The sequence below is a fragment of the Zerene cesonia genome, chromosome 5 (assembly GCF_012273895.1).
Source record: "Zerene cesonia ecotype Mississippi chromosome 5, Zerene_cesonia_1.1, whole genome shotgun sequence".
NCBI classification, from domain to species: domain Eukaryota; kingdom Metazoa; phylum Arthropoda; class Insecta; order Lepidoptera; family Pieridae; genus Zerene; species Zerene cesonia.
Window position 1 is genome coordinate 6,381,857 of NC_052106.1, and position 19,476 is coordinate 6,401,332.

At 34.7% G+C, this 19,476-nt stretch overlaps 2 protein-coding genes across 2 annotated transcripts; one reads left to right on the forward strand and one right to left on the reverse strand.

Moving 5' to 3' along the window:
- The first annotated feature begins 135 nt into the window (after positions 1-135).
- Positions 136-13,003, forward strand: LOC119840043 (DNA-directed RNA polymerase, mitochondrial). The gene is made up of 24 exons (XM_038366539.1): positions 136-389; positions 522-632; positions 711-1,248; positions 1,884-2,018; positions 2,187-2,361; positions 2,882-2,992; positions 3,329-3,490; positions 3,731-4,060; positions 4,326-4,466; positions 4,578-4,696; positions 4,966-5,140; positions 5,554-5,672; positions 6,806-7,024; positions 7,525-7,674; positions 7,827-8,012; positions 8,596-8,805; positions 8,981-9,135; positions 9,292-9,443; positions 9,792-9,951; positions 10,281-10,410; positions 10,642-10,758; positions 11,179-11,350; positions 11,696-11,787; positions 12,179-13,003. The coding sequence occupies exons 1-24, from the start codon at positions 242-244 to the stop codon at positions 12,303-12,305; spliced, it is 4,134 nt and encodes a 1,377-aa protein (XP_038222467.1). The 5' UTR covers positions 136-241; the 3' UTR covers positions 12,306-13,003.
- A 986-nt stretch (positions 13,004-13,989) lies between these two features.
- LOC119840201 (katanin-interacting protein-like) lies at positions 13,990-19,125 on the reverse strand. The gene is made up of 15 exons (XM_038366714.1): positions 19,049-19,125; positions 18,859-18,966; positions 18,658-18,758; positions 18,276-18,458; positions 17,912-18,204; positions 17,648-17,830; positions 17,190-17,327; positions 16,847-17,117; positions 16,433-16,666; positions 15,857-16,034; positions 15,295-15,482; positions 14,875-15,025; positions 14,654-14,747; positions 14,451-14,566; positions 13,990-14,174 (listed from the first exon to the last, which is right to left on the reverse strand). Exons 1-15 carry the CDS (start codon positions 19,123-19,125, stop codon positions 14,063-14,065), a joined length of 2,427 nt encoding a protein of 808 aa, XP_038222642.1. The 3' UTR covers positions 13,990-14,062.
- Between the last annotated feature and the right edge of the window lie 351 nt (positions 19,126-19,476).

The window sequence follows — 19,476 nt, forward strand, 5'->3', positions numbered from 1 at the left end:
TCATACCTTCTATGAATGAGTCTCCTGTTTGTAGTTACTACTCTATTTTGTCCATATTATGGCAATTGGCAAAATACATCTCTAGAAAATGTCATTTGTCAGGTTGGATTTTTGACTATTGTCAAAAATGTCAGTGTCATTTAAATTGTGTGATTTCGATTTCACGTGTTTTATAGATTTCGGCATGCTATTCCAAATGTTTTTATTTTTAGATGTGCTATGTGATGTTGAATTATAGAAAATGCACCGAATACTATCGGCTCGGAATTTATATTACAATAATCTTCACGGCTTCAATTCACCATCCAATGTTGTTTTGAAAAACGCTTCAATTACGGAAATAAAATGTTCTTTTTGTCGGAAAATTCTGCAAACAAGCTATCTAGCAGGTATTTCTTTTTGTAATGTATAAAATATTTAGTTTTAAATTTTTATGAAAATGCTTTTAATGCCCAATATTTATTATAATAAATATAAACATAACCTAATTACCGTGTTGCATAACATTTGTTTATTTCTAGAAAACCTTTTTTCTGCGAGGCATCAATCAACAAAAACAGCTAGTGCTCTCAGGTCACAAAAGAAGAAAGTAAAGCATAAAGGTTACAAAAAATATGGAGAGCTGCTAGAAGGTGAATTATCTTGATATAGCTAAGGTTATTTAAATTTTGCTATTAGAGGTCAAGCTAATTGTATTTTACATTTTACAGTAAATCATGGGACTATGATGGAATCCAAGGTGTCAATAAGCAAACTGCATGCTTCCCATCTTTCCAAATTAGCGTCTAGTCCGGTATCTCTAGGAGAACTACATCAACTCACAAAACCTTTAAAAAAGACTAGCAACATCGAAATAGATCCTGAACTCCTTGAAAGTGTAAAGAAAAAGATTTTAAACAAAAATACCTCTGAAATAAAGCTGGAAGATGACAAATGTGCTCTCATATTTACCAGTCATCAAATTTCATCCATTGAAAATAGATTTAAAACTAAACAACACATAGATATAGTGAAACAGAGTTATTATGATTTTCGAAAGGCCACTTTATATGATCAAAGATTGAAGGACCTTAGATATGCTATTAATGAAGGTTTAACCCAAGAGTTAGATTTAGATATGCCATTTAGTGCTTCTGATAAAAAACCTTTACCAAAGAGTCCACATGCAGTATTTCGTGAGCTTTTTGTGGATAATAGTAATTTGGATGATTATGACCATGAATTAATGACCCATTTCTCAAGTTTACAGTAAGTATAATTATCTTAGGAGTGAGCTTATTTCTGTTGCATTGTTTTATAAGTATGGCAACCTCAAATTTATGTTATTAACTAGGTTCAAATGCTTAACATAAGTTCCTAAAACATACTTATTATCTGGTATAATACTGTTAGAATACACCTTTTGAAAAAGAGTGTTATAATATGATGTTAGCAAATAGCAATGTTGGGAAAGTGTTTAAACGAAAGTGCCAAATACAACTTCTCTTGTGTAACTCAACACCAAAATTTCAATTCCTGGCAGCATTTTAACCAGATAATGAGTATGTATATAATATAAAATTTTATGTTTTTAAATAGTTTTTTAGTTTGTAAATTTTTTTAGTATTACTTTGTACATAATTAGATTAAGTCAATATCGTATTGGGTTCCTCCTGTAAAGACATTTGAGGTTTTAATAAATAAATAAATAAATAATGTTTAAGTAAGTTATGTTCTAACTAACACTCCTTAAAAATATACTCAAGTTACATAAATAACTGGTAAAAATGAAATCAGCCATAATCAATTATCATCTGCTATATTAACATTAAAAGTTTAAATATATAATATTGTTATATTTTCTTATATTAATTGTTACATAAATATATATATTTTTTAAACAGAATGCAAGGTTTATCACAGCCACTCCTGGAAGATATATGCGATGACCCCTGCTTGAATGGTGAAATTATTGTAAACAGAGATGACCAAATTGAATTAGAAAATAAAATGAAACATAACCTCAATATCAAAAAAGCGTAAGTTATTTTACATACAAATTATTTTTGTCTTTTTTAATTAGATCCTGTATTATGAAATTAATAAAATGATTGTGGAGATATAGAACTGAAATAAAGTACCTTAAAATGGCAAAAATAATTTAAACAAATTGATACAATACATATTTATGATCGTTTCATTTACAGAAAAAAGGCAATGAATGACAAACGGAAGAAAATGCGAGAAAAGCGTCGAGTGGCGCAAGAGGTTAACATGAAGTCAGATAAACAAGATTTGGAGAGGCGGGGCAAAGAGGAAGCCCTGCAGCGGACTCTGGCTGCACATATACAGTTACTCTGCTCTCTTAATATGGTTTCTGAGGTAATGTTACATAACTCTGTTCGGAATGTACTAAATGAAATAAAACAAATGTAGCTTAAAATACCTATGTGCAATAGGTAGCCCCATTAATGTTATAAAAATTTGTAATAACTAACGCTATAATCTATGTTTGTACAAAAGTTTATATAGTACCAATCACATGCTTTTTCATTAAAGAGTTTGTTAATATGAACTAAATTAAACAAGTTTTTTCTAATATTGGAATATGTCCCATATATTCATCTCTTATCATTGTCAGTTTCTTGACTTATACTGATAAGCATTGGCACACATTCGAGTATATGTTGATAATCCTGTTTTTAAAGATACAGATTTACTTCCTATTTGTAAAATGCATTTTTTATAGTGAATAATAAATATAGCCATTTCATATAAAAAAAATAAAATTAACAAATTATGGTATGCTTTTAAAGGATGTATGAGCATAATATAATTAGTTAATGTTATAACAATAATTATAATCACTTACAAAGTACTGTAACATAATATCCTTTTTCAGGGAGATCGTGTCTTGAAGTACTATAGACAAAGAAGTTTAAAGAATACTACTCATCCACCAGTCAAAAATGTTAAAATATACAACACAATGTTACATGGATATGCTTCTGTGGTAATTACCTCATCATACTTTGTATTTTTTTTTTTATCAGCCATGACTGTCCCACTGCTGGGCAAAGGCCTCTCTTCACTCAGTCCACATCTCCCTATTGAGAGAAATTCTGAGCCAATCTTTGCAATAAGTATCTAGCTCGTCCCGCCATCTAGCTCTGTATTAATCTAGCTAGCTTTGTATTAAAGGTGTTAAATACATGATTTTATAGAACAACTAGATGGGTCTTATGTACTTATTTAATAATTATGACATTAACAATTGCTATAATGCAGTTGTTTAAAAGTTTCCCTTTTCAAATAAGATTGTGGTCAAAAAATTAAATCTTTCTTAAAGGGACAGTTAGAAAATGCCAAGGAATTATTGTCAAACATGCTGAGTGACGGTATCAATGTTAATGCGCAAACGTTTGCGGCTATATTCGAGTGTGTGGAGCGGAGCCACAAAGTGGACAAGATAACAGTATTAAACTTCTACCGCCAATTGATGGAAGAAAAGGTAATTAATTCAATCTTTGATATTAAATAGATGCAAAAATTATAATTGTCTCCCCTTTCCCTTCTTATTAGAATTACTGTAAAAAGTTAATTAGGAAATCATTGATAAAATTCATGACTACATTTCGAAATATCATTGTAACTTTTTTTATTAACCTTAATCTCTCTATGGCATTACTATTTACAAATCATTTTTTAATCTGTAAGAAAAAATTTAAAAGCCTTCATATGTTTCTTGTAGGGCATTCAACTAAACGATCTCCTGGACAAATCCAAGTTCCTATTCGACCAACGTGAAACAGTGCTTGGCGCTATCCGTAGAATTGAACCACACTTCGAACCTATATATACTCCTCCAGAACTAGATTATAATTGTCCTCTAATGGAAAAATTAAAGTTAAACAACGTAGAGAATAGGAAAGGCTTATTCATATCTCCGGTGAATGGATTGCTAACGTTTGACCAGTTGAAAGCAAAGGGAATGGAACAAATCGCAATGGAAATGAAAGGCGAAATCGAAGTGCAAAATATTGCGATCAAGGATGATGAAACTTCAACTGTCAGAGTTTATGTATGTATTCAATTGATTGAATTTATTTTTGTAAGGCTATTTATGTAAGGATTATAATTTTCAAAAAAAATTGAAGACTACAAATTCGGAACAAAGAGATTTATAAATCATTAATCTTTAATATCATTAAAGAAATATTTCTTCATTAAATATCTATGCTAATTATTATTATATTTCATTTCCAATTACATTTCCTAAGCCATTTACAATTGTATAACTGAATAAAATAAAAATTGATTTCTCAAATTATTTTTGTACACTTTAGCGCGAGTTACTAAACGAAGCTGAAAATGAATGGCGCGGAGTGATAAAAGAGGCGTTTATACGAAACCTCAGCACGCTCAAGTCGCGAAGCAATGCATCGCATTCTGCTATCACATTATATCCATACTTAAAAGTTTTAGAGGTGGGTCTTTATTATTATTGCTAATAATTATTTCTATAAACACATATATTGTCATTAGTATACATATGGATATTATGACCAGCATTAACGTACAGGAAATGATGTTTTTAGGTGGACCAATTTGTGGAGATAATAATGAATGAAATCACAAAGCTGGTGGATGGAAGTGAGACATACAGTCCTACACTCAAGTTGTTACAGAGGGATTTGGGAGTGCAAGTGTATAATAAGTGAGTAAACCAAACTAATATAAGGAATGTAAAGGTGTGAAGTTTGAACCTTGTTGACTTGTTACAAAAAAATACATGTTAATAAATGAATAAATAGATAAATAAATGATAATGGTAAGGCATAAAAGATAAACACTATTGTTTTATTATATATTATTACATTATTTTTCAATATTACATGTAGTTTAATTATATTAAATGTTAATTTCTTCATGTAATGTAATAAGTAGAAATATATATATATATATATATTTTAAATAAATTTTCAGGTATCAAATAGAGCAATTCAAAAAGAACGGAGTGCTTCAGAAGATTGAGAATGTGTATGAGAAGTATTGTAAATGGTACTTAGAAAGACATCCTTTAGATGATACCGGGAGGCCCTACAATTCCAGACAAGCATGGCAATTACTTGTACATCAGAATAGGGAGGGGGCTAGCCTAGTAAGTAAATTGGTAACCATTGTTGCTAAAAACAAAGAAAGTTCTCCATTTGATTGTGTAATTTGTTACTTGATAGCTCCGAGAGTTTTCAAACACATGACACTTTTTGGGTATTTTTTTATAGGAAATTGTTGTTATTTGGTCCCTTTTCCATATCTGAGGAGGTTTCTTCCCAAGACGTTGATGACCTTTTTTGTAGGACCGAATTACGAAAGATACGACTTATTTCATTTGAATAGCTCCATGGATTGAAAATTATTGTTTTTTGGTCTCTTATCAAAATGTGAATTTCCCTCTCCCATTGATGACCTCTTTCTTATAAACGGAATGTGAAATATATACGTTTTATACAATATCATAACATATTACGTTTAAATCTTGAAACTAAAAGGTATTGTGTTATTTCCTTTTAGGATATAGAAGAAACTCCATGGTCTACGGAGATCCGACAAAATATTGGAAAGTTCCTGTACAATATAATTATTAATGATGTCAAGATTGATGTCAATTTGTTCAAACCCAAGTCCAAGGTGTAAGTGTTCTATTTTATAAACTGCTCATTTCACCAAGAAATTATAGATTTAGGTGTAGAAAATAGTCTTATGTAAAGAAAAATGAATCATATTTAAAAATAAATTAAATCAAATTAAGTTAGAAATTTTGAAAGAATAGAAAAAATTTGATCACGAGGCAGGATTCGAACCTGCGTATCTTGCCTAACCTGCGTGCAGGTTCGAATCCTGCCTCGTGATCAAATTTTTTCTATTCTTTCAAAATTTCTAATTTATAAAGCATTTCAATGCTATAAAACTAAAAATTAAATTTAACAAAGGCCGCGTTCCATCGATACAATATTGTAATCATTGAAATAATGTTTCGTATTGGTTGTGATGGTTCTTAATCATCTCAATAGATGGCGTGGGGTGCCCCTTAGGCACATGAAACCGAAAGAATAGAAGAAATTCGATTACTGTGGCAGGATCACGGGTGGCCGAGAGGCTAGGCGTTGCTACGGTTAGGCAAGATACGCAGGTTCGAATCCTGCCTCGTGATCAAATTTTTTCTATTCTTTCAAAATTTCTAATTTAGAAAGCATTTCAATGCTATAAAACTAAAAATTAAATCAAATTAAGTTGTCAAATAAACAATTGGTAACCGAGAGTTATATTTATTAGAGTAATTGGATTAATAACCACTCAAGGATATGAATGAAAAAAACATATATTTTTTATTTTAACTCTTGATTGTGCATTGTGCACACATAAGAAGATAAAAACACTCACGCTCAACCACAAAAAAATCAGTTTATAAATCAACAAAAACAAAAAAAAATATGAAAAACAAAAATGCACTAGTGCACCAAACGAATGCAAAATGCGGCAATATACGAGGCGTTTTTGATGAAGACTCAAACTGCGTCATCAGATTTTATAAATATAAATATTTCTAACCAGGGATCGTACCCGCTGACCCGACGACGTATTGTGTTACGCAACGCAAACGCACCCTTTATTTTTGCACCAATTGATGGTGATAAGGAACAATTTTTTTTCTTATTACTTTATCAAGTTGAAAGTTCACCTTATGTAATTGTTAGCACTGATGAGATATCATAGTTTAATAATGTATGCCATCTCATCAACAAATCAATACACATTGTTCCAGTAAGAAGCTCCCCGCCGTGTACAAAGTGCACCGGCCGTGGGGCCGGCTCGTGCGGCTGGAGCTGAAGCCGCACCCGGTGCTGTCGCGGCTGTGCGCGGCGGCGGCGCGGGCCGCGCTGCGCCTGCGCGCCGCGCTCGCGCCCACCGTGTCGCCGCCCGCGCCCTGGCTCTCGGCCACCGCGCCCGCCGCCTACCTGCTCACCGCCACGCCGCTCGTGAGGTGCGTACGTGCTCTTATTGTGCTAGTCGACCACGCTTCGCCACCAATTGGGCCAGCTCGCACCGGAGAAGTACCACACCCCCACAGAAGACCGGTGTGAAATAGCATACTGCTGTGTTTCTTTCAGTGAGTGGGGGAGCCGGAGGCCCATACCCATCATATTCCTTTCCTTTATTGCTCTAATCAATCCTTTCCTAATCCCTTTCCAATTTGAAATCGGCAATCCATTTGGAGAGGTCTGCAAACGACGTTACGCCTCCCAAATGTTCATGGGTGGTGGTAGCGCTTACCACCAGGTGACCCATCAGCTCCATTGCCGATGGTGAAACAAAAGACAATAAAAAAAAACAGTCAAATTCGGGTCTTTCATTTTACTTCAACATAAGACATTTAATAAATATGTCTATATGTGCTGTTCAATTTCACTTCTCAAATCTTACCGCACTACCTATTACGTAGTAAACAAATGTATGAAGTATAAACCAATGTACAATTCGCAGGATGCCCGTGTATGTGATGAGTCAAATGAAACGGCTGGAAGAAGCGCCGCAAGCGGACCTGTACCCGGTACTGGACAGTTTGAACCAGCTCGGAGAAGTGCCGTGGGTCATCAATCAATCGATATTGGACCTACAGCTGAAGGTTTTTAAGTAAGTTTTTGTTTGTTTTTTAGTAACTTAATGAACCCCTCTAAAGATTGTTATATATTATTTTGCATGTGATCCTAATCGAGACGTATTGCATATTTGAGATGGCAAGTCCCATCTGACATTGTGACTTATTTATCTAAATTTGATTACAGGTCGGGTGGCGATAAGAAGCTCGATATTCCACCGCCGGCGTCTTCCCTGAAACTGTCGGATATACCCGGGGAGAGCGAAGGAGCCAGCGCGTACAAGCGGCGCATCGCCTTCAACCGCGCGCGCGCGGACATGCACTCGCTGTGGTGCGACTCGCTGTACAAACTGTCGCTCGCTAATCATTACAGGTGGGGGATATTCATTTTTGTTACGAGGAGGTTCGTACTGTAGTTTATGGTCGATATTTTTTTTTCTATTTTTTTTTTGTCTTTGTTTAGTGATTTTTACAAGATTTTATTGAGTTTATATACACAATATAACACATGAAAGTACATTATTACAAAAACATTTAAAATATCATTAAATAGTATTTATCTGCCAAAAAAATAATAAATTCGTTTAATCTGAAATGTTCTAGCTTAGATCATAACACTAAGTTTACAAGCTTTTAATTTTAAGTTGATATTTTACACAATTATCACATTTCACCAATCTATACTAATATTATAAAGCTGCAGAGTTTGTTTGTTTGTTTGAACACACTAATCTCAGGAACTACTTGTCCGATTTGAAAAATTCAGTCAGATAGCCCATTTATTGAGCAAGGCTATATATGCACCACGGGCGAAGCCGGGGTGGCGGATTATAATCAATGTCTAATCACATGCACATGGCGATCACGGTTGTTATATCTAGCTTGAAAAAAAAAATAAGTATAAACAAAATCAAAGCCATCCTTCAATCAATAAATGAGGATTGGTTCGTCATCAGGGAGCGCATGTTCTGGCTGCCGCACAACATGGACTTCCGCGGGCGCGTGTACGCGGTGGGCCCGCACGTGTCGGCGCTGGGCGCGGACGCGGCGCGCGCGCTGCTGCGGCTGGCCCGCGCGCGCCCGCTCGGCCCGCGCGGCCTCGCCTGGCTCAAGCTGCACGCCGTCAACCTCACCGGCGCCCGGAAGCGCAGCACGCTGCGCGAGAGGTATGGCGTTGGTGCTCCCTCGAGCCCGGCCATTTATGTGTTGCCTTATGTGAAAAAACTTTATGACTATAATTTAAAAATCACTTTCAAACATGTCAGGTGTATTTGGCGCGTAAAAAGAATGACGTCAGTTTTTTTTAATTCTTAAATAATGACAAATGTTCCATTACCTCAGGTTGGAGTATGCAGACAGCATAATGGACAAAATTTTAGACTCGGCCGACCGACCTCTCGACGGAATGGGATGGTGGAAGGAATCTGAGGATCCTTGGCAAACTCTCGCTTGTTGCATCGAAATCGCCAACGCCGTACGATCTCCCAATCATGAAGGTAAGCTTTTGGAAATATTTTACAACTTGAATACATACCCATAAAAGGACAGCGACGCTCTGGGTACGCTACGCAAAATGGAACCGGGTTATAAATAAAGAACAACAGAAGCTTTAATTGTGCGCTAAATTGACGTCGGTGCTTCGTAATTGGCAGAGTACGAGTGCAGCTTCCCGGTGCACCAGGACGGCTCGTGCAACGGGCTGCAGCACTACGCGGCGCTGGGCGGCGACGCGGTGGGCGCCGCCGCCGTCAACCTGGCGCCGCTGCCGCGCCCGCAGGACGTCTACAGCGAGGTGGCCGCGCTGGTGAGTCGCACCCCGCCGGTCACCGGTTGCTCCTTGACCTTGATTCCACACATTTTTGGGACATTTGATTTTTTTTTTTAAATTATCAAAAAATTTCAAGAAAAATAGTTCTTTTTTGTTTCGGTTCACAAATTGGTGTTAACACTAATAGGCTGAAAAAGTATGGGCCAAATTACATTTGCGGTTGTAAATTCGTAAATTAGTGAGCGCGTCATGCATAGTGTAACTACTTATACTAAATTGTTTGTTATTTTTGTGAGATCCTGATAAGATTTTTTCCTTGCATAACATTGCAACAAATTATAAAGCGAAATTCGATCGAATATTCTAGAGTTTTCCCATATACAGGTGGAAACGATGCGAGCGAGGGACGCCGAAGCGGGAGTGAAGCAAGCCATCATCCTTGAGAACTTTGTACGCAGGAAGGTCATCAAACAAACTGTTATGACGACCGTGTATGGCGTCACCAAGTTTGGCGCGAGGCTGCAGATCGCTAAGCAATTGAAGGGTAAGACAAACTCAAACTCAAATTATTAATATGAAATTGAATATTTACTTCAGCGGATATGTTTAGATGGCTGCTTAATATCAACCATCCCATTCCCATATGTTATTTTTACTTGAAAGGGTTCTAAATTTGCCTACAGTTCTTGGCCACCGTTACATTCTTATAAAGTTACTGCAATCCAATAAATAAGGCTTGTGTTCCACTGCTATTTAATTCCTTTCTTTTAAACTACTCCATCTGTCTCTTTCTCTCCACTTTTAACTCTTATTACCAGGCTCATATGGCAATTTGACATAACGTAATTGACGTATAAACTTCTCTACTTGCAGACATAGACGATTTCCCAAAGGAGCACGTGTGGTCGTGCTCCCAGTACCTCACCACGAAAACGTTCGACAGTTTGCGCGAAATGTTCACGTCCACTAAACTCATCCAGGATTGGTTCACGGATTGTGCCAAGTAAGTTTATTTCTTTTTATGGTTATTAGGGGATAAAAATATTTTTTGCTAGTCAAGAAACATTGAATAGATCTTTTGAAATGCAATCAATAATTCGGAGAGAAAGTAGCTTATAAGTGAAATTTAAAATTCAATTTTATTATTGAATTAAAGTAGTTGCAACCCGTAATAGAAGGAATCGGTGATGTGTTTGTGTAAAAATATAGAATGTGGTTAAATACGTACTTGCAGGCTGATATCGGGCGTGTGCGGCGAGAGCGTGCAGTGGGTGACGCCGCTGGGCCTGCCCGTGCTGCAGCCCTACTTCCGCCGCGCCGCGCCCGCCGCCGCGCCGCCCGACCTGCTGCAGTGAGACATCGCATATCTCCCTATTATCTGTACTAATATTATAAGGTTGAAGGGCTTGTTTGTTTGTTCGTTCGAACGCACTGATCTCTGGAACTACAGGTCCGTTTTGAAAAATTCTTTCAGTTTCAGAAAGCCCATTTCTTGAGGAACGCTTTAGACTGTATATATACGAAGTACTACTGTATATATACCTCAGGCGAAGCCGCAGCGAACCGCTAGTACATTACAATAAAAAATATTTAAAAAAATATTATTAATATATATAAATATACGATATTTGATCTTATTTGATACGCTTTTATTAGCTTCACCCGTCTAATTGCGTGTAGCCAATGTCGATGCGTGCTCGACACCCACATAATATATACATACGTGGGAGCAGACCACGTACGTGACTGATACAACATGTCTTCCCCAAAGGCGGCCGTGCACGATGAAGCAGCGCAACGCGTTCCCGCCGAACTTCATCCACTCGCTGGACTCGTCGCACATGATGCTGACGGGGCTGCACTGCGAGGCGGCCGCCGTCACCTTCGTGTCGGTGCACGACTGCTTCTGGACGCACCCCGACACCGTGGACCGGATGAACGAGGTGCGAAACACTGTGATTGTTAAAAAAAAATGTTTATTGTGAAAAAAAAATACAATAAATATGTCATCGTCGGTATTAGAGCTGGTGGGTTGCCTGATGGTAAGCGTTACCATCAGTAATCATCGCCCATGAACATTTGGAGAGGCGTAAGTTCGATTGCTGAATTTAGTCGCCTACAAATGGATTGCCGACTTTAAATTGGAAAGGGATTAAGAGAGGATTGACGAGAGGAATAAAGGGACTAAAAAATAAAGGGACTGGAAAAGGGAATGGGCATCCGGCTCCCCCACTCACCGAACGAAACACAGTAATTAACCAGTATATTCTTTCATTTGTTGTTTACAGATATGCCGTGAGCAGTTTGTCGCTCTGCACTCGCAACCGATATTGGAAAATCTGTCGGACTTTATGGTGAAGACGTACAGTTACGCAGAAGAGTAAGTATATATGTAATTGTTTATTATTATAAATAAATGCGAATGTGTGTGTGATGATGACTGTATGTACTTATGTATGTATATTGGTTACTTTTTCACGCAATATCACTGAACGCATTTCGATGATACTTGGTACTGATGTAGCATTTGTACCAGAGGAACACATGAGCTAATGAAATATCTGTTTTTGCCTGAAGGGTCCGTCCGCGGATGGAACCGCACGGCACAGCTAGTTAAAAACAATTATCAAACATCCAAATGTCTTAACCTTTATAATATTTAAGTCAAAATGTTTTTCGTATTCTGCTATTTTTATATATTTGTGGTATTAATTTACTTGTTGAATCTTCTGAAACAATAATTACGATATTAATATGAAAATTATTCACAGGGAATTACAGGACGGATCTGTTGGTGCTTCAAACAAGAAACGAGTGAACTCACTGCTAAAGAAGGTTCCAGAAAAGGGAGATTTCGACATTAAAAGTGTACTGAAGTCTGTTTATTTCTTTAGTTAGTCAGCTAGCGCTGGGGCTTATGTAGGTTATTGTCGAATTAATATTAAAGATTGTGTGTTTTCAGACATTAGATTATTGTTAACTTTATTCTTATGTTTTTCATAGAGTATTGATATTTGCACTTAAAATTATAAACACATTTAGTTAAATCTAAAAAAAGAAGAAACATAAGTGAAGAAAGTAAGATTTTAGGTTAATTTTGAAAGTTTATTTTGCCGATCTTATTGCTAGCAGTGTATTTGATTTAATAATGTCTGTTTGATTTGAACACATTAAATATTTTAGTTGGATAATCTCTTAGAAGACTTGTGTCTATAGAAAACCAAACATACTGATGATTGTTAACGGCATTCTAATGTTATATAAAAATAAGACACACAATCTTATTCGAACAGACTGATGTACATAGTTTTTCACGATGTTTGATACGAATAATAATGTATTTACAAATGAGAAATGAGTCGCATTGCACTGCTTATTGCGAACATTTCGCATACTGCATGAGTCCAATTCTTATATATTAATGAGTTAAATAGATTAACCACGGATATACTTTAGTGTATCTCAGTTATGTTGAAAATAATGTTGAAATGTCAGAGAATGTTTTTGAACCTCAAATAACGCCGTAGTATTAACGTAGTGCAAAAGGTTAACAATCTGTGATTGGTTAGTGTTACAATAAACTAAGGTAATTATTATTGGGTTTTATTTCAATAACTTACCCCACCCGTACTCTACACTGAATAGTATAAAGAATAATATGTATACAGTATAAATACATGTTCAGACACACATAGGATTAAGGATATTATATCAATAAAATAAATCACTATAAAACTTGTTTTTATTTCCGTACAAAATTTAACGGTATGTAGCTAAAATAGCAATGAAATAAGTCACTAAAGGTCACTAACAGGTGTGAAGTAACATGTGGTACTGATTGTTAACCTAGTAACATGGAAATATTTGGCGTGTGCAGTCTAAGGACCCATTCCACGATATCCAAATTAAAAAGACGTTAGATATATAGACACAATATTAGAGTTAGTATAATAATATCTCATGTTATATTCAAAGAAAAGTTTACCTGGTTGTTATGCCAAAATTAAAGTGTTTTATTCAATGCTAAGAACTTATTTCAAACTTTTATATTGTTCTTATAACAAAATATCAATCTGTTTTTACTGAAAAAATACAAATGTCTACAATATACAATACTTGTCTTCCATATAGTATAACATTGGGGTAATATTTAGAGTATCGTGCAACAAGACCTATTTAATTAAAAATGTTTAAAAGAAATGTCTTTCTTATTTTTTTAATATTTTCATAATATAAATATAATAATATCTAGAATACAATGTCCTAGCTTGAGCTATAACTATCTTTCGCTATTGCTCAGTCTGATTTATATTTATCTAGTTAAAAGTCCTATCAGTTTGAATTTTAAATAAAAATACTCTGAAAATAAGAACCAAAACAAAAATACATTATTAATATAATATAATAAATTATCAGTCAAACAATCAGCTTTTCGTAGCTAGAAAGAAATTAGAAAGATACTTTTTTTAAATTACACTTCGTTTCGCGCCTTTCTTTTTCATTTTTATGGACATAGACAATTAAGAAGTTTGATTCATATTATCAAAATACTATTACAAATCACACTCAATATCAAAAACACATATTTTAAACATTTTTTTAAAACATCACAAGCTAAATTTAACATCAATATATAATCGAATGCTAAGAGCATTTTATTTATGTTTTTTTGTTCGTATTGAATATACGCTCGTGTATGGTCTCTCATTTTGGTCAACTGATTGTCCGGATCCACTTGTGGTAGTACGATGGCTTGCATCAGAGGGACTGTAAAAAGTGTATATTGTTATATTATTGAAAAATTTAAGAAGCGATTGCAAAATTCAAAAATAATAACTAACCTAACTTGCTCCAGACAGAAAAATCTTACCTAACGTTGCGACGTACTGGGGAGATGATAGTTGTTAACTTCTCATATACAAACAAACACACTTTCAACACAAAAGCTTGTGTGTTATATGATATTACTAGTAAGAATACTTATTTGCATCCTTTTATTGCTAACAATTCAATTACTATGAATATAATAAATTAAAAATCTACCTTGGTGTCAGATTTACAAGATCAATCTCTTGGAAACATATCCACTGCGGTATTATGGATTCACTCTTGGCCATATCAAGGGTGCCATTAAATATAAGCAGATCATCCATGAGAACCTTCAAAGTGCCAAAAAGTTATTATAAGTTATTATCAGTTCAAACAGTAAAATATTATAAATAATTATTGAAATATTATATACCTACCCCAAATTCTTTCACACCCCGAGTTGGTGTTTTCCCGTAATTCCATATTTTCATGCCGTAGACACAGATTGGAACATCAAAAACAAAAAATACCCTGAAATAATTTTATTGTCATATTAAATCATTAGATTTTTATGCCACAGTTGCATTAGTACTAGAATTCAAATCTCATCCTGCATTACTATACTGACTTAATACAACAAAAATACTACAATACATACCTATTGAGAGTGTCAGGTAAGACAGGTGCGAGCCATGAATGCTGTGCATCAGCACCACTAGAATTGTGGCCATCTATTAATTTGTCCGGTGTACGGACATCCTTCGCAAGGCTATCAAGAACGTTTACGCTCGCCGGTTGTGCACACACATCTGATGCAAAACAATATTTTGAAGGTACTTCATAAAAGGATTAGAATCGTTGAACATGACAAAACTATTTTTTTTTCTTACAATTAACGATACGCAGCCACCTTCTTACCATACTGATACATTTGTTAAAAAGCGATAAGCATTAATATGACATGCATGTTATTGATTTTTAACGTATATTTCAACTATTTTACTCAATCAATAATTGACAAATTCTTTGAAAGAGATCTTTAAATTTAATCGCATATTAGCTGAATGAAAATACTCACTCGTTTCTGTTACTTCGATAATGTTTCCTTGCGGGTCATAGAGCTCAATCCCCGTGAGTCCTACGTAATATGGATCTCCCCAAGTAGAGAATATATTTATCTGTAGCACAAAACCCGTGGGAGCTCCCAGTGTAAGGCTACTTTCGTACATGATTTGATTGAAGACCTTATTCTCTTTCACGCTTAACCTAAAATAGATTAAAGTAAACATTGATTATATAGAAGATAGTAATAAAGAAATTTATTTAAAAATCATTACGTTACGTCGAATACGCAACGATATACATAGTTAAAAATTATAAAGCTCATGCAAAAGTCCTTTTGGTGCGAGGCGGACTCGCGACAGTAATCCAACTTATCAGGACCATGTCATCCCTTGCTTAACTTTGATTTCTTTATTATTTATTTTTATATTGGCAAAAGAAATATACCGACATAGCCTGATAGACAGACATATAGACGAATAGCAAAGTTTTAGTAATGGGGTCCTGTTTTTTACTGTTAGGTAGGGAACCTTAAGAAAGGATGCTCTTTTAATTTGTGAATTCCAGTGGTAACCTACCTATCATCGATAGAAGCCAGATCAATGTGCTGTAAATAATCATAACACGTCTCTCCCGGAGCACGTCTTAAAAGCAATGGCCGTTTGTTTAGAGCAGTGCCATCTAGCGACAATCGCACGTGTTTCGCGCCACTATATGACAGTTCCATATTGGCATTGTAATTCCAAATTCGAATACCTGTAACGATCGATTATCTTATATTACTAACTGACCAGGCAAGCGCTGTTTTACCTTACTCCTATCATTAAGAAGTATGGAAAATAGATGTTGGCCGATTTTCAGACCAATCCGATATGCACACAGAATTCAATGATAATCGGTCCAGACATTTCGGAAGAGTATGGTAACTAACATTGTGAAACTAGAAATTTATGTATATAGAGATTTTATTTTACACATCTAGTAATATTGCGTACTTAGTATCTTAATGTATAATTAGATAATTCTTTAGGTATTTAACCCCTACTCATTCCAACTCCTTTATCAACTATCTATTATCATTTCAACATATATCTATTGCCATTTCAGCTTTCAATTCAAATTCGAAACATTAACATTCACTAACAGACAGCTACCTGTTATTTCCGTGGGTTCTTGTAGCTCCATAACAATGTGACAATAATTTGTTCCTGGCATAAAATTGGTACACCACATGTATTCAAATTCTGTTGTTATGTTTATGCCATTGAAAAGACTTTTGCAGTCTATTAGGCCTCCTTCAAAATTAGCTTGGTCGTCGACCATGAAGCTCGTATAAGCATAACCACGGATTATATTTACAGGATTGTTGTTACATAACAAATCAATTCCTGTAATTAAAAAAAAAATGCATAAATATGTCATTCAATTAACAATAACATAAAAACAACGCAAGAATTAAGACGACACCAAAACTTATGAAATATGTTTTTAACTTGACAACGAATTTTTGATAATATTTTTTTACATCATCAAACTATCATAAAATAGATTTAGAGATATTTTTATACCCGTCAAGCCAATCAAATGTCTCTGGCCCCAATTCGATAAAAGGGTCAATTTAATCTCCTTTGCGATGTATTTTGCTTCTTCCTTACTTTTCGGACTGTCTCCTCTCATATTAATTAGAGTATTGTTTTTATTGCCGTTAGCGGTAAGTGGGCGGTTTTCAACTGTATTCGTTTCAGCAACCGGTTCATTATCCTTAAGCAATGCTTGAAAATTTTTGTCATTTATCATTATGGCTTCAAGTATACTTGCATCTTTGGTAAAAAGAATTGTCTGTAAAAAATATACGATATTGCGTAAAAAATTCTTTAAATTTTGTATAATGTATGTAAATTTAATAATTACGTCTCCAAACGAGGGTAGCTGTGCTTTAACTTCACCACTAGCTCGTGCTATTTCCCCGTGAAATATTACTTGATCATCAAGTTTCACTTGGACTAAACGAACACCTCTGGTGGAGTAGATGCGAGACTTATTGTAGTTCTGTAGTATAAAAAAAATGTTTGAATATTAATTCAGTAATATTCTTCGGAGTAACTTTCGCAAAGTGATAGAGTGAATATTATGTTTCATTAAAGAATTATACAAATAGTATAAAGAGTATCTAACACTTATCACTGCTGGACAGCGTTGATTGAAGAACGGTGATATAGGACGGATATTATTGATCTAGTCTCCATACCGAAAATAACTCTCAAAATGACTAACCCTTACGGGGCTTACAATATTTTGATACGGGACTTATTTAAGATTATTCATAAGGCACACAAGGCAACACGTAGACGTTAATAAAATATTCATACCCAAATCCTCAATAAAGCTAGTTTGGTACATTTGGCAAGCAAAACGCTTAAGGCAATCGGTAGCCCTTGCGGTGCCGGTGCACTCCATGTGTGTCTATCATCTCTGGTACGGACTATCCCATCTATTAAATTATCCACCTGACCGTATTTTGAATGATCGCCAGTGTCTGAATCTGTCCATACCTATAAAATATTTCAAACAGTTTAATTTATTTTATCATATATACAACTCTAGAAGGTGTTATAGAACCTCTTAGCGCATACCTTTTCAATCAATACAATTTCCCCGTTATTATCGAAAAGCTCAATGCCATTTAATCCTACCAAAAACTTATCACCCCAATTGGAGAATACTTTTATTTCCAATAGCCTTCCTTCTGGTAACTCGGGTATAATAAAATCTTTTTTCCGTCTTTCATTTCCCTGTTTTGATACGACGACGGATGACGGTTTGTTTGGATAATTATTTATGGAAATATTGTGTTTTGTATTGTCATTCGTAAATAAGGATGCTTCCTTCGGTATCTTTCTATTGCTTTTTAAAAGTTCCTGAGTTCCTAGAAAGAACATTTATATTAATTGATTTAAAAACTAAGATGCACAAAACGAAAGTAGAACAGATATTTACTGGTGCCAATTATAACATCATGAAAATCATTGTCAATAGAACTATCGTTTCTTCTATGCCTCGGTGTTACATAATGTGGAAGGAGATCCGATAAAAAGTCATTTCCAATCTCAACTTGCGAATCCCTGTTGCAAATTTGATTCAAATTTGAATATTTATTATGTCGTCCATTGTGTATGACTCCTGAAAATTAAATAATTGGGGCATAGATGTTTATTAAAATTTGCAAAAACAAAAAGCATTACGTACAAAATATGGATGCGTGTAGAATATCACACATATGGCATATACTCAATTTTAATTTTCAACAAAATAATTTATATTTTGCAGTGTAACGAAATAAAAAATAATATAAGATAGGTACAATATCTAGTTTATTTACCTGTATTACGATTGTTGCGAAGTGTTCCTGCAGAATGAGCAACTGCTTGTGATTCAGGTTTCAATAATAAATCTAGATCAAACGAAGTTCGCCGAACTAATCTAAGAATTTAATGATAAAATTATGTTAAGAGGCACATATAATACAGGAAGTTTTACAATGGTATATTGATAATTATTACTCATTCTTTTTTGTACCTACCTTAAATTTTTATTGGTACCAAAATTTTCAAAATTAACGTTATTTGGTTCAAGGTTCCAATTACTAGACTTATCAATGGAATTTTTTATATGTGTTTCCTTTAAATCCCTGGAAAATTAACGTTAAACAGAAATTGTTAATTCAAAATGAAAAAAGATGCTCTCTCTCTAAAGCTTAATTTTTTGTTTACTTTGTTATTTCTCCAAGCCAGTACGGCAGGTCTGTGTCCTGTGTCGAATACTCGTACCCATTTTGTTTCTTAGCCATTTTTATTGTAATGTGGGTTTATTACCCTTCGAATTTGTTATGAATAATTTCATACTTTGTTTTCAGTGTGTTATAAAAGGGTATTTAATAATTATGATGTGGTTTTCACACGTACACAATTAAAATTATAGATAACGTTTATTTATAAAAGGCCTATTATTTTTATTAATACTTTAAAAATTCATTGCCACTTGCCACTTTTGAAACATAATATCGGCGCTGTTTGTTTGACCTTGGTTACTATGACAACAAATTATTGTACTACATTTATCCAAATCCAGCCGAATCAAAACCAAAGTGCAAAAGCTACAAGTTTTTATTGGTAAGGAGAGGGTGAATTAATCGAAGCTG